Genomic DNA, 19063 nt, shown 5'->3' with positions numbered 1-19063 from the left:
CCCCACCTGCCCGCCATGGCGGCCGCGTGGGGCGCGCCGCGTGGAGCGCGCCGCGTGGAGCTCCTCTTCAGGAGGAGGCGGCAGAGCGCGGGGCACGCGGCTGCGAGGCGTGGGCGGCGGCAGGAGGGTCGCGGGTCCGGGGAGCCTCCTTCTCGTGACCCAGACGGTCGGGTCCGAGAGCAGGACTGAGGAGGACGCGGGGGCGGGAAAGCGCGTCCACGCAGCGCGCCTCTGAGGCGCGAGTTCGCTTTCGGGAGGAGACCGAGTAAAAGACGGCTGGGCGCTGCCTAAAGAGAAAGGTCCCACCGAGATTTGAACTCGGATCGCTGGATTCAGAGTCCAGAGTGCTCACCATTACACCATGGAACCCTCTGCCAGGGATTCTTCCGCTCCCGCCACTGAGCCTGGCTGCGCACAGCCCCGCGAGCCCAGGAGCGGCCTTCCGCCGGGCGCTCTCGTCACTGCGCCCCGAGCCCGCTTCCTCCGCGACGCCAGGAGGCGCCTGACTCGCCTGCCCTCGGCCGTCTCTTCAGGTTTGTCGTGGAATGAGATGAAATCCATTCGGGGTGAGCTACAGGGAAGGGCTTTTAGGGCTCCCCCAAATCCACCTGCTCTGCCGGCATTTCTAGAGTTTTCTGCCCTGAGGTAAAATTCCCGCGAGGAAAAAAAAAAAAGGTTCCTTTCCTCTTCTTTCCAAGTGTCCTCTTCCCGCTGCCCTGGGAGCTCTGAAGACCCTCAGAACAGCCCCTGGGACTTCGTGGGATGTCCCCTCCCTGGGACCACAGGTCCAAGGGTAGAATCGCTGGGTGCTGGAGGCTTTGCCGGGGGATCCGGCCGCACACGTCGCACTGCAAGTACCCAGGGCGGCTCATGGCCTGCCAGGTTATGTGACACAAGGTCCTGTGCTGAAGGCGCGGTGAGGCCAAACAAAAGGAAATGCTGGAGGAAGGTATATTGCAGGGCCACGCACGGAGAAAGGGGACTCCTGCTCAAAAGACCCAAACTCCCTGATAGGTTGTGAGGCAGGAGATAGATGGGCTCCAGGCTACACGTTTAAAAGTGCCCTCCTGTTTACACCTCCTGGGGTGAGAAGAAGATGGGCTCCAGGCCCGACATTCATTACCAGTCCCCAGTTTACATTTACTGAAGCAAGAGACAAACGGGCTCCAGGACTACATATTTATGACCTGACTCCTGTCTATATTTCGAGATCTGTACCTCAATATAAAAACCAGCAACAGGGCTTCCCTGGTGGCGCAGTGGTTGAGAGTCCGCCTGCCGATGCAGCGGACACGGGTTCGTGCCCCAGTCTAGGAAGATCCCACATGCCGTGGAGCGGCTGGGCCCGTGAGCCATGGCTGCTGAGCTTGCGCGTCCGGAGCCTGTGCTTTGCAACGGGAGAGGCCACAACAGTGAGTAGGCCCACGTACCACAAAAAAAAAAACAAAACAAAAAATTCTAGCAACAGAAATAGGGTAAATAACCAGACACTGGATGTTTTTATGGCAGGGACAGAGCGGGACTAAACCCTATTAAAAGATCAAGTGGTCATCCATTTCCCATCCTTGGGGCAAGGGAAACATTGCACCTTGGGGGGGTCAAAAAGGAGGGGGCACCACCCCATAATATGTGATGCTAAAGCCATATAATGCTAAGGCCTCTGGGCTGTAATCCATCTTGGAAAAAAAGTTGCTCACGTGTGTTGGGGAGCGTCCTAGGGCAGGTCAGGTGTGGAAAAAGAAACCAGATAATTGGCCAAAGGTAAACAAAGACCTGGAAGAACTGCAGTATATAAATGACTTAACGGCCTCTTTACTGCGCTCCTCCTCATTAGGGAGGACGCCCACGCCCACACCCTTCGGCTCTGGGTGGGCATCTCTGCCTTGCTTCTATCTTCACTAAACAGTTTCTCTGTGTGCTCTCCCACTTGTTGTTGTGCTATGTCTCGAATAATAAACTTTGTACCTGTTTCTACACTTTTACCTCCATGAGAGATTCATTTTTCACTGGGGGCAAGAGCCAGGGGGCGTGGTGGCTAAGATTCCTAGTTTTCATCCAGGCTACCCAGGTGCAATTCCTGGGCAGGGAATTAAGATCTTGCTTCACGCCCCCCACTCACTGCTGCTTCTCAGAGATCAGTTTCAGGGAAGAGTTTTTATAGGCAAAATTTGGGGTGCGGGGGTGGCTGTAGAGTGTGTGACCTTCCTCTGACTGGTTGGTGGTGAGGTGACAGGGTGGTGTTCTAGGAATCTCAATCAGCCTCTGGTTCCAACCAATTGGGGGTCCAGGTTCTTGCACCCACTGTGAATTTACCATCCTCCCGACCTGGGTGGGTCCCTAGTTCCTGTAGAAGACCTCAAGAGACCTGTATCAGATAGTTATGTATATTCTTTGAGGAGGAAACTGCACCCTGCCCTGTGGCTGCATTATTGTTTCTTGACAGCCTTTCCTTTGTTTCTGCATTTCCTCAGTCCTCTCATTAGTAACTATTTGAATCTGCGCTTGGGAACTCCGTGAGGAGGCTGAAACCTTTTTCCTACAAACAAGAAATGGGGGACATGGAAAGGCTTTTGTACATGGGAGAGACCCACAGGGTCCTGCTCAATTTCAGTGCCCCATTTTCTTTGATACTCCTCAGTCTTGAGAGGAACAAAGGTGTCAGACAAGAAAAGGAATAATATTTTTGATAGGTTAAAAATAAACTCCCCAGAGGAACTTGTTGTTAAGGGGATGTGGTTTCAAGGTGTGGTCAGGTGTAATCCTATTATAGGATTTGGGCTTTAGTTGGGTGATTTGTGGGAAGATGGGAGGAAGCAGGGTTTGCTCCATGTTGAATACTGTTAGCATGGGCAATTCTATGATTGGAATAAGAAAGTAACAGTCATTTCCTTATGAAAAGAGGAAGATGTTTAAAATTTTGTAGGTTGCACAGTGACCTTGTTTTTCTCTATGACCGGACAAAATTCTGAGGTAGCCTGTCTGAAGTTGATATTCTGTATCTGACATTGTTTTTTTCCAACATGAGAACAAATCAGTCAGGCTGTGAAATCCCTATAACAGAGAACAAGAAAAGAGAGCACTCTGGTCTTTTAAGCTGTAGGTGCAAACCTGACTGGGTATCAGAGTGACTTTAACAAAGTTTCTGGAATTTTCTGTAGCTCAATTTCTCACTTAAAAATGGGACAAATAGGAGTTCTTCCTACGTGGGTTGTCCTAGGTTTTAAATGAGAAGTGCAGGTAAAGCATTAAGCCCAGTGCCTAGCACATAGTAAATACTCAATACATGTTAGCTTTTATCAGTCCATCACTCTCAGCATTTTTATCATCTGCCTTATTCTTTTAAATAACTGCAGACCCTTTCAGGGTATGAATGGATTATTATAAATAAATGTTCTCCTGTTGATGGACATGAAATTGACTCCAGTGTTTATTTATACACAAAATACTTCAGGGGACATCTATGTGTCTATATCTAATCCAGTAATATCTTGGTATACTCCGGGGATTGGTTCCAGGACCCCCGTTCATACTGCAGATGCTCAAATTCGTTATATAAAATGGTGTAGTGTTTGCATGTAACCTATGCATATCTTCCTGTATACTTTAAATCATCTCTAAATTACTTAAGTTAAACACCTAATACTATGTAAATTCTAGGCAAATGTAACAGGGAAGAGCCAATTTTGACTCCATGTTGGATCTGTTTCTTTGACTTTAGCCTTTGCTTTTCGTTGCTTTTGTTATTATAATCATACATAATGGCCTGACTCAGGGAACTCTACCCAGCTGTGAATGGCTGCAAGAAAGAAGAAATTAACACATCCCCTCCCTGAGGCTGGCCATTCCAGATGTTTTGCAAGACTGATGGTCTTTTTACTTCCTCACAGCTTCTCCCTCTCTGATTCTATAAAAGAAATGGGCATCCAAACCCCGATAAGATAGTTATTTTGAGACACTAGTCTGCCATTTTCTCATTTGGCGGGCTTTCCAAATAAAGTCATATTCCTTGCCTCGACACCTTGTCTCTGATTTATTGGCCTGTCATGAGGCGAGCAGAGCGAGCTTGGACTTGGTAAAGCAAATACGCCCGACAAATGTAAGTTTTGCTTTTGGAACTTTCTGGAAAATTTTTTCTGAATATTTTAATCCATGGTTTGTTGAATTTTTGGATGACCAACCCATGGATACTGAGGGCCAACTATTTTCCATCACTGCTTGTGTATTTCTCTAATAGCTATTCCTGTAAAGGCAATTGCTCAGTTTAGAAATATACTTGTACATACATATCAAATTTTGCTAATGCCTGCCCTATTTCCTTGAAAAGATGCTTTACCAATTCATATTTCCAATCATTTATGAGAATACTCTTTTTCTTCATACTCTTGCCACACGGAATAGCTTCTGTACCTACCATTTATTTATTTTTTTGCGGTACGCGGGCCTCTCACTGCTGTGGCCTCTGCCGCTGCGGAGCACAGGCTCCAGACGCGCAGACCTAGCGGTCATGGCCCACGGGCCCAGCCGCTCCGCGGCACGCGGTATCCTCCCGGACCGGGGCACGAACCCGTGCCCCCTGCATCGGCAGGTGGACTCCCAACCACTGCGCCACCAGGGAAGCCCCCTACCATTTATTTTTGCCAACAATCAACCCCTTATTGAGAGATTTCTTCAAGTGAGTTCACACTCATTGACTTAAGTGACATCCTGGAAAAGCTTAAATCCTATCATTTTTCTCTGTTCTTTCCTATTTTACGACTACTCTATTTTCTCAGGTAATCTGAGCCAAGTGCAGTGCAAATATATCACTGTTGCTTGGTGGCTGCTGTTGCCAGCTGGGTTTGATACTGAGCAGGGCCCTGTGGGGCTCCTGGGCACAAAGCCTTTCTGTGTCCCCCATTTCTTCGATTACAGGAAATAGCCTTCATTCAGGCTCCTTGACCTTCCAACGGGCAGATTCAAGCAGTTGCTAATTAGGGAAGGGAGGGTATGTGAGACCAGGGAGAAACAGTCAAGAGAAACAATAGTGAAGCCTTGGGGCAAGGTCCTGGTTTTCCATCCAACAGATACACACAAAGATATAGTTGAGCTGTTTTGCAGATACTTGAAACCCCCTCCACGTGGAAGAAGTTAAGGATTAAGGATGGTATGCTGCCCACAAGCACATAGACCCCACACCAGTTGGAACCTGAAGGTTGATGATGCTGACTCCTACTTATCTCACCACCAACCCATCAGAAGAATGTCCCCAAGCTGATCACGCCCTCTTTGAACAATTACTATAAAACTTCTCACCATCCTCTCCGGAGGTGGGTTTGGGGTGGGTGGGGCACAGTTTTTGAGGCGCTAGCCTGCTGTGTTCCCTCTGCCTGGCAAAGAAATAAAGCTACTGTTTCTCTTTCCTCCGAAATTCTCTCTCCATATTTCTATTCAGCACCGGGGTACAGAAGCCGAGATTTCACACATTCTCCTTGGAAGGAAGTCACTCTATGCAGCCTACACTTAAGGAATGGAGAGTTATGCTCCAACTCCTGGAGGGCAGAGTATTTATGTAAGTTGTTTGAAATTCTTCCGTATGGGAGTTTTCTCTATTCTACCCCTCTTATTATTCTATCACTTATTTATATCAGTATGGACTCATGGGTATTTTTTATACTTTATATTATAGTCCAATACTAGGTTATTTATATTGTTGTTCAAATTGTTCCAGCTTTGGCCTTTGGAACCACTTTCAGTTGGTTCCTGTGTCCCTGTGACATACCCTCATCAGTTTGCTTTTTGAGCACTTCCTTACTTTCTGGCACTACAAGAAAGCATTTTTTTTTCTTCTATAATATAATTGGGAAAATGATATAACCTCTCAATATAATTACAGAAGCGAGATGTTGTAAATTGATGAATATTAATACACATTCATCCGTAACTAGGGCTTTGTATCTTGAGTTGTTTAGAGTTCACTTTCCTATTCACATCCTACTGTTACCTTGGTTTAGAATTTAACCAATGATTTTTTTTTTTTGTAACCTTTCATATTATAAGTAAAATGAGAGCATCAGTGAACTGAGAATTACATGCCTTTTATTTAAAGAGGAAACTGGGGTACTTATTAGTGATAACTAGGAATTATATTATCAAAAGACTGTTCATTCAAAAAACTTCCATGCTGAAAGAGGCAAATTTATGTTAAAAGAAGGAAATGAAAAAGAAGCGGCTTTCAATTTACTTTTGAACCAGAATATTCTGCAGAGTAAAAGATAGTAGGTCCATTTTAATAGAGGATAAATCCCCAGTATCACAAGGACTATGGAAGAAAAAAGACCTTCTAATACTCAAAAGTATTTCCACAGGTGTAATTAGGCAAAATAGCAGGGAATTGTACAAATAGTTATATGATTAAGAGGAAGTTGTCATTCTCACATTTCTGGTTCTCGTACTTATTGTACCTTGGGAGAGATAAAAATTTCTAATGTTGTTCTTTCAGATGTTCAAATTTATTCTTTGGTTAAGCAATAGGCAGCAATCCCAAACTGTATTTACACCGTAGCTTATTTATGAACACACTTGGCCGGTACATCCAGTAGCTTTCTTCATGAAATTCAGTGTGCCCAACAACTAACACTTAGTTTACTTCTTGGAAAGACAAGAACAGAGCAAAAGTTCTATGAGTGAGAAAACAGAATCAACAGCAGCACTTGGACGTCAACTGGAGTCCCTGGTTTTCATTTTATTTGCTTTGTTTTTCATAACTACAATGTCTGACATAAGAAGAACTGTTATAAGCAGAATACCCTCTATATTTTGTTATCATCAATCCTAATTTATTACATAACTGACATCTTCGAATTAGTCTCCCTGAATGTTATGCGGTTCACTGTCCACATACCTGAAGCGGAGAAGAGGGAAACCCTGGCCTACTAAGAATTCAGTCAATCAATCAATCAATCAATGCTTTCTTAGTATCTGCTTTTGGCTCAATATTGGGCTAGGAGCTGCAGAAAATAGAGAAGAAAGACACTGTCTCTATCCTTAAGGGCCTTATAATCCACTGGACTAGATAAGATAGATGCATATGAAACAGAGAAAAATGTAAGACTTTTGGTAAATCATGTGGTTTTAGACTGCTAAATAAAAATGTAGAAGAGGGTAGTTAAAATAGAGCTATGATAAGTCCTTGAAGGATGTGGAAGAAATAGATAAGCTGAGAACAAAGAGGAAAGTATTACAAGTCAATATATATAATGTAGAATATTTATTGTAGGAGTTTGGCAGTGAAAGGAAGGAGGAAAATAGGAGAGCACCTAGAAAGGGTATCAGGGTTAAATAAAAAAATGTCTTTCTCCTCCTTGCAGAAGGGAGAGTTATGCTGGTATAATCAATTGAAGAAAACCACATCTTTGGGCATGGGATGATTGTGCCTCTGACTTTTCCACAAAAATTAAGGAACTTCATCAATATCAACATTGTTCAATAAAGATCACCAAGTGAATAAGCACGAGTTCTGAAATTCAGATTGCTAAATGTGTCCACCCAAGCACTAAAATACTGGCTGATGGTACCACCTTCCCAGATCCTACAGATTACTCATACCAAGAGCCAATGTGACCTGAATATGTTGTCACATGACAGCCAGCAAAGTGGCCTCTGCAGATTTGTAAATCTACCTGCAGATTTGTAACTCTACCTACAGATTTGTAACTTAACCATATCTACCTCTCATTAATTTATCGCTGCCGTTCCTTCCTCTGGCAGCTTTAATAGCCCTTCAAGTAATCCTTGCCAAAATAATATGCCTGGTTTTCTCTCCATGTGCTTTTTCCTACTTGACTTTTCTTTTAGGCCCTAAACATAGAATTTTCTTAAGCTTTTCTCTCCTTTCCCATCCATATTCAAACCACTTGGTGGTATTTCTCTATTCTATTGTCACAAACTATTATTTCCTTTTCCTTCAAAATATAATCTAAATCCTTAAACAGACACGAGGACAATAAATACAGTACAACATTGCTCTTATTAAGAAAGAAGTGGGAAAAAATAACCACCTATCTTCCTAGGAGAATTCTTACCTTTTGGCCATATCCTCTCGAACCTTAGCTATTTCTTTTATCATTTCATTTTGTGAGGGCAATGTCTTTATCCCTAAAGAGAAAAATCAAAATTTTAAGTGTAAAATTAAAATTACCTCAGTATGAACACTAATCCTATTAACAATTACCATGCTATGGAGAATTCAAAGGAATACAGGCTAGTTGTACCAAGGAGGTTACACCTTCGCTTGATCACCTTACCCTACCACCACCAGAATATAATCATATTAACCTCAGTAGTTTACTCTTTTCTACTTTGTCTTTGGAAGATATTTCTCCTAATCTGCTTTCCAACCAAAAGCTGCCTCCTCCCTAACATAGTCTTTCAATTGGGAAATGAAATATGGACATGAGGAAATGATAAATGGCCTTAAAAGTATACGGAAAATGAGGTACAAAGTAAAAGGGTGGGGGGAATATGGGAAACACACCTGTACTTGTACTCTTAATAACAAAGAGGCTTTATACCACAGGGAGAAGGAAGTAAAAGTAAACTCTCAGTCCTGTTGTATGCCTACAGTTCCATGGAAGATAAGCCTTACCTTCTAAAATTTTTATTTACTGAGAGTGAGGGGTAAGGTCAAGGGCAACTCATAATACCCAATCTTAACAGATAAATTTAAGCACCAATGAACAGTTCCAGTAGCAGGAATTTAACACCAAGGACATGGCTAGACAAAGGTAGAATAGTATTTAAGTTGACATAGACAACTCTCAATTTAAATGACTAGCTTTATGCCCGGATTTAAAGGCACTATGCCATGTAGAAAACTTTAGCCACACCCAACTCTAAAGTGTTATTCCACAAAATTCTGGAATGTGTAATTTTAGAATGGGAATATATCTTCCCTAATACAATCCTCTCTACAAGTACTCTCAAGTGGTTATCTCATTCCTCCTTAAATATCTCTGGTGATGGGGATCTCATCACCTGAGGAGATGATTTAATTGTTTGGCTGCTCTACTTGCTGGAACATTATTCTTTTCATTGACCCCAGAACCTGGCTCCATGCAACTGGCACCAGTGGACTTAGCTCTGCCTTCTAGGGCCAAGGAGTCTAGTATTAACAAATGACAGCGTTTGAACCATTTGAGAACAACCGTCATAACTTCTTTAAGTCTTCTCATTATCAGCCTTAAAGCCTTAACAGTTCCCCATATAACAGGTTTCACATTTTCTGCCACATTAGTTACCCTTCTCTGGGCACACTCTAGTAACTATCCTGGTGTGTCCCTCTTAAAACATGAGACAAATTCAACACTCAAGAAATAGCCTTCTTGCTTTGCCATGTGTTCTTTTCATTTTAGCCTTGGGAATTACTATGTATGTTCATAAGTCAATGAGAAATCACTGAAATGCTTCATTCGCGGTTAATCACAGGTCTTAAGAGGCTCATGAAACGCATTTTGAGAGTTGATTTGCAAATTATTTCTCACAGTACAACCATAACTTTTACTTCTCTTAACTAAAAACATTATGGAGGAAAAGGTCCATTTCCTGCCTGTGAGAGGCAGCCAATTCATCAAAAAACCCCAACCAAACAAACAAAAAATCACTATAAATTAGATAGGTAGATAGATAGGAATGTATAAAAATGTGTACGTTATCCAGTGGTGCAATTCTTTATTAATTCATTGGTACTGTTTGTTGAACTGTTTCCTCGTTCAGAGAACATGTCTTTTTTTTTAGAAGATACTTTCATTTATTTATTTATTTTTAATAGATCTTTACTGGAGTATAATTGCTTCACAATACTGTGTTAGTTTCTGTTGTACACAAAAGTGAATCAGCCATATGCATAAGTATGTCCCCATATCCCCTCCGTCTTGAGCCTCCCTCCCATCCTCCCTATCCCATTCCTCTAGGTGGTCACAAAGCACGGAGCTGGTCTCCCTGTGATATGCTGCTGCTTCCCACTAGCTATCTGTTTTACATTCGGTAGTGTATATATGTCAATGTTACTCTCACTTCGCCCCAGCTTCCCCCTCCCACCCGGTGTACTCAAGTCCATTCTCTATGTCTACATCTTTATTCCTGCCCTGCAACTTGGTTCATTAGTACCATTTTTTATTTTTTAGATTCCATCTATATGAGTTAGCATATGGTATTTGTTTTTCTCTTTCTGACTTACTTCACTCTGTATGACAGACCCTAGGTCCATCCATCTCACTACAAATGACTCAATTTCATTTCTCTTTATGGTGAGTAATATTCCATTGTATATATGTGCCACATCTTCTTTATCCGTTCATCTGTCGATAGACACCTAGGTTGCTTCCATGTCCTGGCTATTGTAAATAGTGCTGCAATGAACATTGTGGTACATGACTCTTTTTGAACTATGGTTTTCTCACGGTATATGCCCTGTAGTGGAATTGTTGTCTTTAGAAGGATTAGATTGCTTCTTTTTTCCATTTGGGGAGTAAAGAAGACAATTCCCCCACCATCCTAGGAGTGAAAAGTTTTCAATGACTGAGTACACTTTCCTTCAGATAAGAGCATTATCACTTCTACTGGCCAACAGGTGATCCACACTCTGAATGCTGCATTCTAACAAGCTCTCCCAGCAATCACCTGGTCTTCTTAAAAGCCAGAGGCACACTCTGAAGAGACAGCTGAGTGAGATTATGAGCAAAGTTTGTGATCATGACCAAATTCCTTAGTGTGAGGCCAAGTGAATAATGGGAATCTAACTTGTAACCTTGGCTCCATCACATCATCAATCAAAATGTTGCCAACTGAGGCAGTGAAACAAAGCCCTGCATTTGCCATTGGCACTGATGGGCTGTGTGCAGGTATCCATACACTCTGCTGGGTCCACCTGCAGCTTCCTTGGTGAAGCAAAGTAAATAATTTACTAATTCAAACCTGCTTGGCTGTGTGGCTAACTTCCACAGCCAGATCGCTTCCAGAATTCCCAATGCCAATTATAATGACTCTCTTTCCGGTGAAACTCTCTGGATTATTATAATCTCGACTATGAAAGTATTGTCCTTTGAACTTCTCAATTCCTGCAAGAGAAGGGAAAATAATTCCTGGGTGATGGTTTATCTGATATCATTTGTTTAAATCATTCATTTTTTTTGGTGTGTGTAGGGTTTATGCATATATTCTCTGTATGTTCTCCTTTTACTCAGGTGCACTGTTGCCTTTCTGAATATTTTTGCCTGTTTTCTTTTCCCATCATCTCAGAGTGGAGCCTTGTGATTTCCTTTTCATAAGTAGTCTGCTTAATTCAGGATCTGGTAGTATTTTGGACCTGTGGACTCACAAATCCAAACTGCTTCAGAAAATCTCCATTCTCTTTTGCCTTTTCATCCTCTATTTTTTTAAATTGAAGTGTAGTTGACTTATAATATTATAGCAGTTTCAGATGTACAACATAGGAACTTGATATTTTTATAGATTATGCAACATACAAAGTTATTACAATGTTACAGTCTTTTGACTATATTCCTTGTGCTGTATATTACAACCTGTGACTGATTTATTTATAACTGGTAGTTTGTATCTCTTAATCCCCTTCACCTATTTTGCCCATCCCCCACCCCTCTTTTCATCTTCTCTAAATACCTACTTCCATTCCAATGAGAGTATATATGTTTTTTACATACCCTAGAGTATGCATAGAGTAGTTTTTTTCCCCTCAGAATGAAAATCCAGGCCAAAGACTGTAATTAAACTCTTTCTTTAAGCTTTCTTTATTTTCTTCCTTAGAAACTCAATATTTCTGTTTGTTACTTCAGTTGCCTAAAAAGCCTTCATTCACCTAATGCAGATCAACTCTTATCATCCCTAGGAAAACGAAAATCATTGTGAAACTAAATATAGAGCCTTCTAATTTTCCTCTAGTCCCCCAAATTACTGTTATCTCTGCGTCCTAAATAGCATTAATACAAGTTACCCCAACATCTTTCAGGAGAATATGCAGAATTAGGATAAGCCTTATTTCATCCCAAGGTAGGAATCACTCAAACAACAATCCTCCCATTCTTTAGGGATCAGGTCACAGGCATAGTTCCAGTGTCTTCCTTCCTTGTAGGCTGCTTACCAGGGAAGCTTTCCAAGGGTAAGTGAGCATTGGTGTGATGGCCAGTGCAAACCATAACTCCATCGAAGACATTCACCTCCTTTTTCCCTTCAGATTCCGTGACCACCTCCCATTGGCCTGAAGTGGAGAAATCAGGCTGCTTCTTCACACTGCACACGGTGGTCTGAAAAGAAAAGGGGTAGCCACAGGGCACTATAACCACAGCCTAAATAGTGGACACCTTCCCTGGCAGGACTCTTCTTGAGGGTAAACAAAGGGCTGCTACCACATAACAGACCTCATGCACGGGTATTTGATTTTCATACTCCACAAATCAGAACTTTTTTGTTTGGGGCTGTGGTCAGAGTGAGAAAACTTCCATGAGGCAAAGCTAAATAAAACAGAGTTGGCAGACTAATGTTGCACTTTCCTCTGCTTCTAGAAAAGTGCAAATTACTAGTTCTCGTGGACCATACCTAGGGCAATGTGATACTCGAATAAAGTTTGGGCTTCTCTTGTGCTTCTGAGACACTCCATGCACGAAATGCCTATTCCTCCCCATACCCCGAGACATCCTGAGACCCTCTGATGCCTTCTTACCTCAAGTCCCGTTCTCACTGTCTGGCCTTAAACTTGTGACTGAGCTAGAGGGCTCCCTTTCCTAACAGAGTAGAGAAACATCTCAGTGGCTCATATTTTCTGTAAATGAACCTCTCTGACTCCCATAAATGCCCATTTTACAAGTAACTATAAAGAAAGAAGGTGTGAGGTGGGATAGTCAGTGGCACAATTTTTAGCTTTAAAAAATAATAATAAATATGGGTTACTCTACCCAGGTTAAGGAAACATTAAGAATGTGTTCTATGTGCTTCTGGGTTTATGACCATAATGTCTTGGTTGACTAATATAGATACCACTCTTGTATACCCGAGCCATCCTATACTATTTATTGTTCTTCTCTATCACGTTCTTACTTTTACACAGGCTCGTGCTTCTGCCTGGATCATCCTTTTATTCTTTCCTCATTTGGAGATACTCACCCTTCAACATTTAGCTTGGTATTATCTCCTCTAAGAAAATTTCCCTGGTGCCTGATGCCTCATGCCCTGATGGGTTAAGTGTCCGCACTCTGAGCTGCAATGAATAGATTTCAGTGGCCTTTATCACTCTGTAACTCTTTATTTTTAATAATTATTTTTACAATTAAATTTCATTTTTCTGTCTCCTTAAGTAGACTGTGAAATCACTAATTTTTTGTTTTTGTGTCTTCAGTGCTTAGTATGGTAACAAACCTGTTCAATAAGCATTTAAAGAAGTGAAGAGAAGCACCACTAGGCTGTAAATGACTGACTTTGGAAGTCGTCACTGGATATTGCCATTTTAATTTTGTTGTTAAAGAGAAAGAGTCATGATTTAGTAGAATGCTCAGAAGGTAGAAGATTTGGGCTTTTTTCCAGCTGTCAGAGTATTGATTCTTTTATAGTCATGGTTTAGAATGATAGGAATATCACAGAAGACTTTACAGCAGGAAGGAACCAGTGAAGTGATCTAGTACAGTCATCTTGTTTTACAGATAAACTGAAGACACATCAGCGTTGAGGAACTTACTTGTCTGAAGTCACAAGTTGGTTAGTGGTAGAGCAAAGACTAGAACTCAAGGTTTTGCTTCCCAATTCAGTGTTCCTCGCTCTACGCCAGACTTAACTTATTTGTTCCCTCATAAGTTTTCAAAACCTACTTCACTGAGTTGTTGTGGTCACATAAATAATGCACTGGAAAATACTTCAGAAAGTATAAAAGGGCTAAGCAGCAAGTTGTAGAAACAGAAGGTTTTAAAGTTCCCATACCTGTCAGTTCCCCTCATTGTTTTATTGTAATCAAATGATATAGAATGAAGGCAATGAAATGAAGGGGGCTTCCTGGATCTGCAGTCAAAATACATAGAAGAGGGACCTTTCCATGAATATTTTCAGACATAGAGAAGACATAGAGTAGAATCTGTCTGGATAGGATAGATACATGAGCATATCAAACCAATCTGTACATAAGCACTGGTAAATGAGAAGAGTTATTCATTTACTTGAAACTCAGAACACAGAGATACCCACGAAATTCCCTACCTTAAATCGAATGTACTTTAGAAGGTCAAATTCTTTGGCATACATCCTGAAATACTCCAGGACCTGGGAGTTGTGCATGTAGTTAGGATAGTGATCTGGGACGGGATAGTCACTGAAGCACATCATCTCCTTAGAAGTGTTGATGACCACTGACTTGTAAATACTGGCCCTTCCTTTTTCAGGTTCTTCCTTGTTGGGAGCCAAGAAGTTTTCGCCATTAGAAGATGGCCGACATCCTGCTTCTCTTCCTGCTTAATGAGATAAAAGCCCGCGCCTAAAACGAAAGCCCGCGCACGCAGCACCAATGATAATTTGCCAAGTACTTCCCTTATTCTGGATCCCGCCCCCCTTTCTCTGTACTGTATAAATACAGCTACTGCAGCAATAAAGGTTTGAGGCTTGATCAGGATTTTGTCTTGCCTCCATTCTTTTGCGTCTCCTGCCCCTTCTTCTCTTTTCAACCCCTACAGGTTCCTCCTCGGACTCACAAGGATTTGTCCTGCTGGTCGGGACTCCCGGGGACGCCCGGGGCCGAGCACACTTCCTGCAGTAAATAAAAAGCATTCATAGCACCTGAGAATTAACGTCATGGTTTATAAACAGCCAACAAACATTTGAAAATGTTTTCTGAAAGAAATGCCAATTTAAAAAGTCCCGAGCTTCCCTGGTGGCGCAATGGTTGAGAGTCCGCCTGCCGATGCAGGGGACACAGGTTCGTGCCCCGGTCCGGGAAGATCCCACATGCCGCGGAGCAGCTGGGCCCATGAGCCATGGCCACTGGGCCTCCATGTCCGGAGCCTGTGCTCCGCAACGGGAGAGACCACAACAGTGAGAGGCCCGCGTACAGCGAAAGAAAAAAGAAAAAAGTCCCCTCTCCACAGCCCTTCACATCTCCCAGTATTTGTGCCCTCGTGCAGTCTCTTCCCCTTGAATCTAAGTTGTCTTTATGACTTGCTTTTGACCAACAGCATGCAGTTGGGATGATACTGAATGGCTTCCAAGACTAAGTGATAAGTAGTCTTGCAGTTTCTGCTTGAGTCTCTTAGATTCTAGCTTGCTGTGGTGGAAGTCAGCAGCCACGTAAGAAGTCTAGCTACCCTGAGACCACCATCCTGTGAGGAAGCCTGAGCTAGCCACATGAAGAGCATGTTTGGGATAGAGAGATGTGCAGCCAGCCCCCAGAAGGTTAATTATCCCAGTTGATGTTCTAAGTATGTGAGCAGAGGGGTCATAGCACACGTCCAGTCCCAGCTGTCACCTGGTTGCCATGACATAAGACTCCAAGTGAGAACTGCCCATCTGAGTAATAGTCTTTTAAATAGTATATTTATTTCAAAGCCTTGGGAAGTTTCAAGGGTTTCATACACTTGCCACATTGTCCTCCAGGAAACACTGTACTAACTTACATCCTGTCCACTATGTGTTCCCATTTTACCTCGTTTTTACTAACTTAAAAGACTTACTCAGTGTTAGCAAAAATGAGGTGAAATGAGATCTTAGTACAGTGTTTTCTGGACAGCAATGTGACAAGAATATGAAACCCTTGCAACTTAGCCTTTTTTTTTTTTTTTTTTTTGCGGTACGCGGGCCTCTCACTGTTGTGGCCTCTCCCGTTGCGGAGCACAGGCTCCAGACGCGCAGGCTCAGCAGCCATGGCTCACGGGCCCAGCCGCTCTGGGGCATGTGGGATCTTCCCGGACGGGGGCACGAACCCGTGTCCCCTGCATCGGCAGGCGGACTCTCAACCACTGCGCCACCAGGGAAGCCCTAACTTAGCCTTTTAAAGAAAGATTCAGCATTGTAGACAAAGATTTATGTTAAAGGATGTGAATGACAGCATTATTTATAACATAAAAAAGAAATAAGTTAAATGCCTGCAATATTGTGATTTATAGGAAATATATATTTGGTTATCCAGATGGTCAAAATATATTTCTCATATATATTTGGTCTTTCTCCACAGTTCCTGGCTCAGAGCTCCCAATACTCTCCTAATTTCCTAACTGTTGAGAGTGGTAAAAAGTGCTCTTTGTTATGTTAATATGCTGACTTTTAGAAAGCAACTAAGGATGGGGGCTGGTTACCAATGGAGCAAACCCTGTAATAAGAGGGTTGTAACTTTCAGTTACCTATCCCCTGACCCCTGGGGAGGTGACAGGGGCTGGAAGTTGAATCAATAGCAATGCCCAGTGATTTAATCAATCATTCATGCCTATTTCATAAAGTCTCCATAAAAATCCAAAAGTGTGGGGTACAGTGAGCTCCCGGGATGGTGAACTGAAGAGATTAGGGGAGAGCGGTGTGCCTGAGAGGGCATGGAAGCTCAGTGTGCTTTCTCCTGTGCATCTCTTCCATTTGGTTGTTCCTGAGTTATATTCTTTTATAAGAAACCAGTAATCTAGTGAGTAAATGGGTTTCCTGTGTTTTGTGAGCTGCTTTAGCAAATTAATCAAACCCAAGGAAGGGGTTGTGGGAATTTCTGCTTTATAGTCAGTTGGTTAGAAGCATAGGTAACAACCTGGCCTTGAGAATGGCATCTGAAGTCCAAATCCAAGGAGGGGGTTGTTGGAACCTCCAATCTGTAGCTGGTTGGTCAGAAGCCCAGGTAATAACCAGGGCTTATGACTGGTGTCTGAAGTGGGTTCGAGGGGGCAGTCCTGTAGGACTGATCCCTCAATTCGTGGAATCTGATGTTATATCTGGGTAGGTAAGCATCAGAACTGAGTTGAATTCTTGAATATCCTGCTAGTGTTTGAGAATTGTTTGCTGGTATCTGCGCACCACCCCCTGCCCACGCACATACACACACATTGGCATTGGTCTCAGAACCATTTAATGCCCCACAAAATACACTGTAATTTGAGAAACACTGCTCCAGATCCTTCCTACCTAAAGTATGATCTGTGGACTAGCTGTAGGGACATCACTTGGGAGACTGGTAGAAATGCAGACTCTCAGGCCCCATCCGAGACCTACTGCATCAGAATCTACGTTTTAGCAAAACCCTCAAGTGATTCAGATGCATCTGAAAGCTGAGAAGCATTGCTCTAGCTGACATTAAACCCCAGTTCACTGTTCCTTCCCCATCAAGGTTATCTTCTTTGCTTCCTCAAAAACTTCTAACAACTACCTCATGGGGGTGTTGTAGTGATCACATAAAATAGCGCCATAGCTACCCAGATTGTTATATTAGTCTGTCACTGAGATATCATAAACAATGACTTTTCAACTCTATTAGAAGTTTTAAAAATTGTTTTGATTATGGAAAATTACCTTAACCAACTTGGACCCCCTCTTCTCTTTTTATTCCAGAAAAAGTTATTTGGATGTTACTGAACATTAAATGGCCACAAAGGAGAGTGTCTATTGGTTTTGCCCACATTATAGATGATTTTCCTTCCATTTTTAGAGAAGAAATTTTCAGTTTCAGAATCCTGAATAGATCATTCGAATTTCTCTGCCCCATACGTCAAGATCTCATTCCCTTTGGTTACTAATAATGTTTTCACAAGTCTTTTCTAATCTACCTATCTATTTCAACCAAAGTATTCTTTCTAGGGTATGGTTGTATCTCTGCCCTAATTAAAATTTTGGATACTGCCCCATTTTCTCTAGTTTATATTTTTCAGCTTAGGATTCAAAGACCTCCATAATGTCTTAGAGTCTATTCTTTATCTCCCCAGCTAGATTGTAAGCCCCTTGACTTGTATGCATGATCTTCCCCACAGCATATAAAATTATAAATAGCCCTTAGTAGATACTTAATAGATGTATGTTGATTATATTGAGAAAGATATATATAGAAAAAGGAAGTAAATTTCACAAAATGCATAACAAACTATGAAATACATAAAAATTCATTTCAAAAACAGCTAAATGAGATGTTTTTATCTTATTCACAAGAATTTGTTGTAAGGATAACTGAAAAATAATATAAAAACAAATGCATAAAGATATTCATTTTGTATTATTTAAAATAGCAATGAATTAGAAACCACTTATTGTAAAATGTCTCCCCAATAGGCAAGTTATGTTATCTCAATATGATGCAGAATTTGTCTCCATGCCACTCCTTAAGTATCCTGCTAAATTCACAGCTCATCCTTTCACCCCACTACTTAATGGCTTTGACTGATTCCATTTCGAAAACCAAATTTCTTATTTTGAAATTCACCATATTTCACAATCTATCCCAATCCACCTTTGTATATTCATTTAGTGCTCTCCTCAATTAATTTCAAGCTTCTGAGTCATTAAATTGTTGTTGAAACTTTCCAGACTCTTTCAAATCTTTAAACTTTTGTAACACTACAGTACTGCATCTTCATTTGGAAAATTCCTATCTACCATTCAAGAGTCACATCAAATTTCACTTCTTTGGTGAAATATTTCTTGTCCTCTCCACAGAGTTAAATGCCGCATTCAACCTCCAAGCTGCCAAATCTTTCTGCTCATATTGCCATCAAGGCAACTTAGAACACACGATATTCTGAATTTGTTTCTATGACTGTGAGGTACCCGAAAGTAATAATGGGTTTTATTTTTTGTATCTCTGTCATCAACATAGTACCTGATGTATAGTGAATGGTTAATAAATACTTTGAAATGAATTAATGAGTGAATTAAAGAGATTGAATTTGGAGACACTTAAAACTATGATTTTGAAATCTGTGTAGGAATGAATATTGAAAATGGCCTATGATATAAATTTAAGTGGAAAAAGTAATATTACAAAATTAAGGTCACATTCTAATCACCAAATATATAATATTATGTGTGCCTGGGGCAATTGTATACCTATGTCTACCCATGTTTATACAATTACACACTG

General features: G+C 41.7%; 1 protein-coding gene and 1 non-coding gene across 2 annotated transcripts; both read right to left on the bottom strand.

The window, feature by feature from the left end:
* Positions 1 to 297: 297 nt before the first annotated feature.
* TRNAQ-CUG lies at positions 298 to 369 on the bottom strand. Its single transcript has one exon. It is a non-coding gene; the product is annotated as a tRNA-Gln (tRNA).
* A 10575-nt stretch (positions 370 to 10944) lies between these two features.
* Positions 10945 to 15662, bottom strand: LOC116762063 (dimethylaniline monooxygenase [N-oxide-forming] 5-like). The gene is made up of 4 exons (XM_032648814.1): positions 15639 to 15662; positions 14233 to 14421; positions 12134 to 12296; positions 10945 to 11093 (listed from the first exon to the last, which is right to left on the bottom strand). Exons 1-4 carry the CDS (start codon positions 15660 to 15662, stop codon positions 10945 to 10947), a joined length of 525 nt encoding a protein of 174 aa, XP_032504705.1.
* Between the last annotated feature and the right edge of the window lie 3401 nt (positions 15663 to 19063).

This window comes from Phocoena sinus, chromosome 1 (assembly GCF_008692025.1).
Source record: "Phocoena sinus isolate mPhoSin1 chromosome 1, mPhoSin1.pri, whole genome shotgun sequence".
Classification (NCBI taxonomy): Eukaryota; Metazoa; Chordata; class Mammalia; order Artiodactyla; family Phocoenidae; genus Phocoena; species Phocoena sinus.
The sequence above is the reverse complement of the archived record's forward strand: the minus strand, read 5'-3'. Positions and strand labels throughout refer to the sequence as shown.

Excerpts from the sequence above, each read along its gene's own strand:
- LOC116762063 (XM_032648814.1), bottom strand. The coding sequence starts at position 15,662 with ATGGGAACACATAGTGGACAGGAT. Across the intron at positions 14,422-15,638 it reads GAACACATAGTGGACAGGAT|GAAGAACCTGAAAAAGGAAG; the intron begins GTAAGTTAGTAC and ends GCTCCCAACAAG. Across the intron at positions 11,094-12,133 it reads ACCCTTGGAAAGCTTCCCTG|GAATTGAGAAGTTCAAAGGA; the intron begins GTAAGCAGCCTA and ends CTTCTCTTGCAG.